At 52.9% G+C, this 8365-nt stretch overlaps 2 protein-coding genes across 2 annotated transcripts in view; both read right to left on the bottom strand.

Moving 5' to 3' along the window:
- Positions 1-7962, bottom strand: part of Rsl24d1 (ribosomal L24 domain containing 1) — a 10216-nt gene extending 2254 nt beyond the window's left edge. The window contains exons 1-5 of the mRNA XM_005376610.2: positions 7814-7962; positions 5092-5205; positions 4198-4270; positions 1429-1492; positions 91-176 (exon numbers count right to left, since the gene is read on the bottom strand). Of these exons, the coding sequence (XP_005376667.1) occupies positions 91-176; positions 1429-1492; positions 4198-4270; positions 5092-5205; positions 7814-7894 (418 nt within the window). The 5' untranslated portion in view covers positions 7895-7962. The remainder of the gene's footprint in view (positions 1-90; positions 177-1428; positions 1493-4197; positions 4271-5091; positions 5206-7813) is intronic.
- A 1-nt stretch (position 7963) lies between these two features.
- LOC106147612 (serine/arginine repetitive matrix protein 3-like) lies at positions 7964-8365 on the bottom strand (the record flags this gene model as incomplete). Its single annotated transcript, XM_013510025.1, is given in 1 exon segment — positions 7964-8365. A coding segment is annotated over 1 exon segment (402 nt), but the record flags the coding sequence as incomplete, so codon positions are not given.

Genomic DNA, 8365 nt, shown 5'->3' with positions numbered 1-8365 from the left:
GTTAGAAGTGACTTTTATACACGAGTCCTGTACAGAACGCACTGTGGGAGGACACTGAGTTCACAGCGGCACTCAAGAGGGCAAGCTCACCTGCGAGCGGGGCCCGGATGAGGTGGATGTTCTGCTTGACCTCCTTGATGTCCTGCACTTTCTGGAGCTCCTTGTTCTTCTTCAGCCTAGGGTCAAACACAGCAAGGCCAAAATCTCAGATGCAGAACTTCTCTAGAAGACGGCAATTCACAGCATGGCTACTAAACGCAGCAAAGACAGCCCAGCAGGGCCAGAACCAGGCGTGCCCTCCCTCCCACACCTCTCCGCCCGCCCAGCAGGACCCAAGCCCACCACTCCAGAGCAGGCGGTGAGTCCCCTCCCTCCCTCCCAGGGACAGGGACACCTAGACAGCAAGATGCCCTGCTGAGCGTGCAGGGGCCCATTGGCTTCCAGAACTTGAACACAGCATCCAGTCCTACCTTGCCTGAACACAAGCGCGTACTCTGCTTTCTGACTGAAGGAAGAATGACTGTGAAGAACCAATGACCTCATGAACCAGGGTCTGTGACATCACTACCTGTGGCCTTACTAGGGAACACACCTAGTACTGCACCTAGGTCTTTTCTGCATCATGGAAATTAGCGTGTGGTTTTTTTGAGGTGGGGTGTCACTATGGAGTCCATATTGGCCTTGGACTCTCGGAGATCACCCTGCCTCGGCCTCCTGGGTGCTGCATCACAGGCATGCCTTCACACCTGGCCTAGCCGGCCCGGTGCGCCCCACACAGCTCCTCTGACGTGCTGGGACCTCCCGTGTGCCAGAAGCTGCTGCGCCTCCACAGTGACCACAGGACATGGCTGCAGCTCCCAACAACAGCCGCTTCCAGGCTTGGGCAATGAAGCGCGGTCGAGGAAGAGGCTGGATGCTTGGCAGCCACAGAACAGCAAAGCACTCCCGGAGCGATCCGGGCGAGAGGGAACGTCCGGCACACGGCCCAACGCAGGCCACCAGAGCAGACAATGAACACCCCAAGCATCCACACGCGTACAGACACAACACAAATAAACGACAGAGAAACGTTTTAAAATTCGGGAAAAGGTAGGAGGAAAATGCCCGAAAAAGGATGCAACCAACAAATCACCACTGTGCAACAATCACAAGAGTGACTCACGCAATGGCAAGGCGTCTGCCCAGGGCTGGAAGGTGCCACTGGACGGAGGGCCAGAGCTCTGCATGAGTGGCACCCGGCCCTCCTGGCGCAGCACGTGACAAGGACACACTATTAGCTCTGTGACGTCCGTCCTGCCCCTGGCGCCCACTCACACCTGCTGGAGGACAGCCCACGGCCAGGCCACACAAAGGAGCTGCGACGTGGCCTGCACGCCTCGACCCCCGCCGCAAGTTACTTTCTCAGGAGCTGCTCCCCGACGTCCATACCTGTTCATGATGAACTTGGCCTGGCGCTTCTGCTTGATCTCCTCGACTCTCTTCATTGCGTCAACTGCAACGAAAATCACTGCAGTCAGCAAACTTACACCTCAAGCAGCGCGACTGCAATCATCACGTGCATTCACTCACTCCATCGGCAGAAATACATTTCAGTGAAACATGTAACACCCAAACAATCACTCACTCCATCGGCAGAAATACATTTCAGTGAAACATGTACCACCCAAACAATCCCCGCTGAAGAAATCAAGGCAACTCCTCCTTGCCGTGGTTTCCACATTCTCTTTCACAAAGGTCATTTCTCCAGTTTTTATTTCGCAAAAGCCTTTATTGCTGCTCACTTTCCTTCTACGTTAAGCCAGATGAATGCTTTTCAAATTGTGTTCTACAGAGAATCCGGATTATTGGCGCTGCCTGCTCTTGGTTTGCAACCTCGGTAATCACAGGCAGACTTTCTGCTGCAAGCACCATCTGCAGGACCACGGACAGCGTCCGCATGCCATGGGGGAATGGGGGAAGGGGAAAGAGCCCCACCACCACCCTTCCCGTTCCCAATCACAGCGGTCCAACCACTTAGGACACCCGCAGGCGAGGGCTGTAAGGTTGTGACTCCAATCTATGGACATCCTCGAATCCCCATCAGTGCTGTCAGATGCAGGACACCACATGTGGTATTTTACTCCTCTTTCACCCTAAATCTTCAGTGCGTCCTGCATTTTCCATGCACAGCACATCTCAATCAGGACACAGCGACCCGCAGGGAGGTGATCCAGGATGAACCGACCTCTTGAAAAGAGCCGAGGGCCAGGGATACAGCTCAGTGGCACAAGTGCCTGCCTGGCAAGCACAAGGTCCCCAGTTCAATTCCTGTTACCGAAAAAAAAGAGCAGAGTGCTTTCTGGGACTCTACTGACAAATCTCAGTAATTGTGTAATTGTAGGAAACAACTTCAGGACTCAGCCGATACCCAGCAAATCTGCAAAAGTCTATGTTTAGGATCCCAGTGAAAAAGGGCAACAGCATCTGCACAGAGAGGAATGCAGAAAGCATCACTTCTTCCGGACTCCCCAGAAGCGCAAGGAGTGGGGCAGCGGCAGGACTGCAAGGAGCCCAAGGCGAATCGCACAGAGGGGCCCTGGACGAGAGGGCTCCGGGGGGCAGGGCTCCCCTCGGGCAGTGCCTGCGAGTGTGCGCCGAGCCCCAGACACAGGGCCATACCAAAGTTGGCACCGAAGACGTCAGAACACGCACAAGGCCAGTCGCACACAGTGCCAGGAGCAGGTGGTCGCCCGCCCAGACCAGGCCATGCCACAGGGCACTGGGGTTGCTGTCTTTGAGCGCAACACAAAGAGGGAGAAAGTCAAACTGAAACGAAGTTTCACTTCTGGGGCCCAGAAGGGCTTCAGGACCGTTTGACAATGCCCTGCATGCGCACCTCTGGAGACAACCCGAGGCTCCTGTGAGGTTGCAACTCCAGAGCAGTGACGGCAAACCGTTAGAGCTTTCACCCATGTTTCACAAACAGCCCCCTGCGGCACGGCCACTGCTCTGGATACACTCAGAATCCACGCGTTATCTCCTTATCATTTAACCCAACAGCACATGCTTTTCAGAAATTAGCTCTTCCTCTAATTAAAAACTAAAGGGAAAACTTTAAGAAATAGAAAATAGCTATGTGGGAAAGCCAACTGCATAGCCAACTGCATAGCTGGACTCTGATTTCTAAGTAAGAGTGAGGGAGACAAGCAAAGTTTTGACAGTGCAAACCCTGTCATGAAGCTGGGCAGCCTTTCTGTCCTCTGTAAGTCCGTGGGCTGGGCAAGTGTGTGGAAAGGGCCCAGCTGAGACCCACACCCACACCCACACGCCAGGGCCCGCAAGCTTGCTGGAGTCTTTCTACAAGCCTCCGGCCACTTCCAAAACACACAAGAGCCGGGTATGACTACCCTCAGTTTCCACAGCCTTCGACTTCACTCTGACCCAAGTCAAGCATTCAATAGTTCTGTTCGAAAGTTTGTAATGACCACTTTAAGTGCCACACTTTTTAACTATAAAGAAGCACTGAACTGCCAGGCAAGGTGGTGCAAGCCTGCATTCCCAGAACTCTGGCTGAGTCAGAAAGAGCAAAAGTTCGAGCCCACTCTGGGCAACTTACAATGTCTCAGGCTGGGGATGCAGGTCAGTACAAATGTCTTGAATTCAATCCCAGTACCAAAGGGGGATACAAAACCCACCACAGTACTAAATTATATATGGTACAGGAAAATAGCTTACATCTCTAAACTAAATGACTAAATTTATAATGCACCCTAGGGTTTTTGTAAATTTTAACCGTGCCACAATCACATTAAAAAGTATTTTCTTTCTCTTTCTTTCCCCCCAATTTCTGTATGTTTTACATCTCAATGTGGGCACTTCACGTTTCCTAATATTATTTTTATGATGGATATATCACCAATTTTAAACGCACTTAAGATAATTCACGCGGGCTGGGGATTTAGCTCAGCGGCACAGCACCTGCCTGGCAAGCGCAAGGTCCTGAGTTTGATTTCAGTAGACGGAAAAAAACAAAAACAAACGAACAAACAAAAAAGGTAACTCATAAAGTTGTAAATGTAACACAGTCATTCAAATGAGGATAAAAGGCAAAACTGAAAGTAAGGAACTGTTTATGCAACACCTGACCTCTGAAGTGTCATCACCTCCCCACCTCCCACCAGTCTCCTCCTCAAAATCCCAGAATTCCCTGTGACTTACTAGTTTTATTCCACAGTTCTCGCTGGTATTTGACAGGTTCATTTCTACGTTTTTCAAATTCAAATGAATTATCCTAGAAGAAGCAGAGGGCTGGTAAGAGGTAGAAAGGAAGTGATTCTTAAAATACCCCCTCCCCCCAAGCACCCTGGGGGTGCATACCGAGGTTCCCCCCCCACTCCTGTCCCTGAGAATGCAGGCACTCAGCCTTTCTCCCTCCATACCCACAGGCACAGAAAACATTGCTGCCTGAGGCTGACTGAAAAGCAGAAGGCTACACTCACCCTGAGATCACCAACAAGCAGGAAAGGCCGCCCAACCCACCCCAGGCCAGACGCAGCCAGAGAGCTGCATTCAAGTCCAATTCACAAAACTGCCATTTTCTACAGATCAAAAATAGCTGAACAGTGTGGTGGCACATGCCTGTCATCCCAGCACTCGGGAGGCTGAGGTAGGAGGATCTTTGGGAGTTCAAGACCAACCTGGGCTACAAAATGAGCTCAAGTCCTGCCTGAACTGCATAGTGAGACCATCTTAAAAAAAGCCAAAAAAAAAAAAATTAATTTCTTAACTTTGTCTCAAAATCCTTGAGTAGCAATCTCCAACTTCACCCCAATCCATTTAAGTGATTTCCCTCCTTGCAAGAAATAAAAACGTTTTTAAGGGTAACAAAAATCACAAAACTGAACTGGGAAGTTTCCCTTTTGAAAGTCTACAGAATGGTAGTTTCCAGAACCACGTGAGGATGAGATTATTTCCATAGCCAAATGCACGAAAAAGCACTCACAACCATGTTACAGGAACCCTTGTTCGGGTTAATTAGATGACAGTTTCCCACCCCCAAAAAATTAAATTTTGAAAATCATAAAATGTATCCTGACAGCTAACTATACTCACCACTGTCAGCTCTTTGCCGGCAGCTTTCCGGAATGCTTTCGTCCACCGGACCTTGCGAGGATTGCGCTTCTTTTTAAAGTTTTTATGACATTTGGATTTACAGAATCTGAACACCTACAAGAAAGGTTAAAATATTGAAAAGTCAACATTATAAACTTCCATCATAGGCTGTTACTCCTGTCCGACAAAAAAACAATGCCAAGTCTGAGAAAGGATCGCCGGCCTCAGGCCTCATCCAAAAGCCCCACTCACTCACACCATCCTGAGTTGCTTAAAGCAGGAGAGAATGGAAACTAAGCTGCACTTTGTTACCATGCAATGTCTTAGAATAAACTGAAATGTGTGTTACTAGGGCAAGCGGGCAAAGTAATTCCTTGAGGTTCATGGATCTTTGCAAGCAAAATTAATTAGTGTCACACCTATAAAGGGTCACCCAATAAAACAGGTTAAATAAACAGTATAAACACTTCAAACTAAGAAAGCACATACATGTATCATAACACTCACTTTACAGACTTTGTTCTACAGGGAACTACTAAGCACAGTATAATGGGATCTGGGCCCAGACTACCTGAGACCTGAAGGAGAGCGCGTTTATTCCTGAGCCAACTTCATATCAACTCAAAAATATCAAAACTGCTCTAGTCTCCCATAGTAATGAAATTATCCATTTTATTTGCGTATTTTCAGCCCAAATACCATTATCTTTTAAATTAGGGTGAAAGCCTCCAACACTGAAAACCTAACAGATAAGCCCTAGGTTTGACACCATACCAGGCTTGGCCCCAGCATGGCCAGGGGAACCAGGCCCAGGTCCTGAATCCGGGAATGGGCATGAGGTCGGTTCTGATCTCCTTTCTGAGATCTATCTAGTGAGGGCTGCAGCTTGTTCTGGTCTTCACAGCGCTACACAGAGCCAATGAGACGTCCACTTGAGTCTAACAGGTACCAGGCAGGGTCTGAGTGGACTGGAGGCAATGGAGCCCTCATGGGAATTTGATCCGCACAGAAGGAACTCTGCGTGCCTGGTACTAAAGTGACAGGGACACGGGAATAACTGAAACATGGTACCCTACTGCAGACACAGTCTGACAACTGAAACACGGTACCCTACTGCAGACACAGTCTGACAACTGAAACATGGTACCCTACTGCAGACACAGTCTGACAACTGGAACATGGTACCCTACTGCAGACACAGTCTGACAACTGAAACACGGTACCCTACTGCAGACACAGTCTGACAATGCGACGGTCTCACTTGGCAAACAAGGACAGAGATCAGGCCGTACATAAAATATGAGATAAGGCTATGTACAGCAATGCAGAAGTCACACAGAAACACACAGTGGCAAAATCTACTTGGGGAGGCACCCTGATGAGGTGAAGCCCCAGGGCTCCCCTCTCCCTTGAACCTGGCCCCATCACCTCGGTCTCCAAGGAGTCAACAAACACCTAACACCTTGGCCTCAAAATTTAAGCCTTTTTCATTTCACTAATTCAACAAACAGGAAGCCATCATTAAAGGTGCATGTGTTCTTCCTGTTTGCGAAGTATGCGGAATCACGGAGCATTCGTGCTAAATCCGCCCTTAAGACTCCCTAAAGTAGTCTCACACGCCACGAGAATAAGGGCTGAGCCCGAGCGAGGAGGCTACCGAAGTGCCCAGCACCTAATCTGGACTACATGCTGCAAGAGGCAGGCGAAAAGAAGGCCCAGGCATCACCGACCCGAGGAAAGCAAAACGAGCAGAAAAACAAACACGAAGTAAAGGTGTTTGTAGCAAAGGTTCAAAGAGGGCCTCACATTTCCACCCTCCAGGCACGTGAGGATGGTGTTAATTCAGAGACCAGAAAGACTTAGGTCGTAAGGTTTTCCCTTCCGGCAGGTCCACTGCGAGGAAAGAGCAGAATTTCCCCATCCAATGGCGCTGACTGAGAAGATACCGGTTGGGAAATCCGATGTCTGTTCGTTGCTAGCGCTGCGGGGCCTCCTCCTCTCGTTCTCTGCTCTGGGTCCCCTGCTCCTCCCGGGCCAGGCTGAGCGCAGTGCAGCCAGCACAGCCTTCCGCCCCACTGTGTCTCCCACCGCACACCCGGCGCCCTGGCCCGGATCCACCGCACGATCCCAACCTAGGAAACTGCGTGTGACATCAGCCAGAAAGTGACCGCCGGGTCGCGCACAGAATCGCAGCGCCCCCGGCGGGTCCGTCTCGACGCGGGACCCTGGGCTCGTCTCCTGAGCGTCCGCGTTCCCCAGACGGCGGGGCCCTGCTCCCCACCAGGCGACGCCCCCGGGCCCGGTCAGACGCAGACGAGCAGGCACAGCTTCAACTCCAAGCACGTGGGACGGCCGTGTCAAACCCAGGCGTGGCCCCGCACGGCCGGGAGAACCAGGCCCGGGTCCTGAGCGCGGGGAAGGGCGCGGCCGGTGCTGAGGGCAGGGCGGCGCGCACGCCGATGTCCGAGGGGAGCCGAAGCGCTGGTGACTGCTGGGTGCGTTCGCCTGGAGCCGTGGCCCGGCCTCCTGCACAACCAACTGCCCAGCCTCCTTCCACTCTTCGGACTCCGCCGCGGCTGCCCGGCGCGCCCGCTGTCCCCGGCAGGCCCCGCATCGAGCGGCTAAGCGCCGCCCCCGCGTCCCCGGGCTCCAGCGGCGACGCCGCCCGGGGACGGCCCCACCGGTGGGCTCAGAACCGTTCCCGGGGGCGGCGGCCTCTCACCTTGCAGTCGTTGCGTACAAACATCATGCCGTGGCCGGGGTAGATGGGCCCAGAGCAGAAGTAACACTTCTCGATGCGCATGTCGGAACCGCACAAGCGAGGAGCGAACAGAAAGAGGAAGTGAGGCTGTGCTGCCGGAAGTGACACGCCCTAACAGGAAGTGACGTTCCGTGGCAGGAAGCGAGGCGCTTCCGAGTGGGAGAAGGCGGTTCCGGCGCCCAGGCGTAGAGCGCCAGGCGCAGGCGCAGAGCCGCAGGCCCCCCCCCCTCTGCTCCGTCCGCGGAGTGCGCGGCCGGGCGTCCTGCGGGTACCTGCGTGGGCCCGAGGGTCGGGCCGCGGCGTGTGAGGGCCCTTTCTGTCAGCTGCGTGTGCCCGTCGGAGTTGTGTGTCGATCCGTCCTAGCGCTGTGCGGGTGGAGCTCGGCCTTCCCTCAGGTACCAGAGCTTTGAGCCTCGCTCCTGTCCCACTGTGTGCGTGTCCGCGCAGACGCTCGCGGCGTCGGTGTGCCGTCTGCTCGGCACTGCGGGCCCGCTCCCGCGCTCGCCGGCGCCT

The sequence above is a fragment of the Chinchilla lanigera genome, unplaced genomic scaffold (assembly GCF_000276665.1).
Source record: "Chinchilla lanigera isolate Chin_1 unplaced genomic scaffold, ChiLan1.0 scaffold00008, whole genome shotgun sequence".
Classification (NCBI taxonomy): Eukaryota; Metazoa; Chordata; class Mammalia; order Rodentia; family Chinchillidae; genus Chinchilla; species Chinchilla lanigera.
The sequence above is the reverse complement of the archived record's forward strand: the minus strand, read 5'-3'. Positions and strand labels throughout refer to the sequence as shown.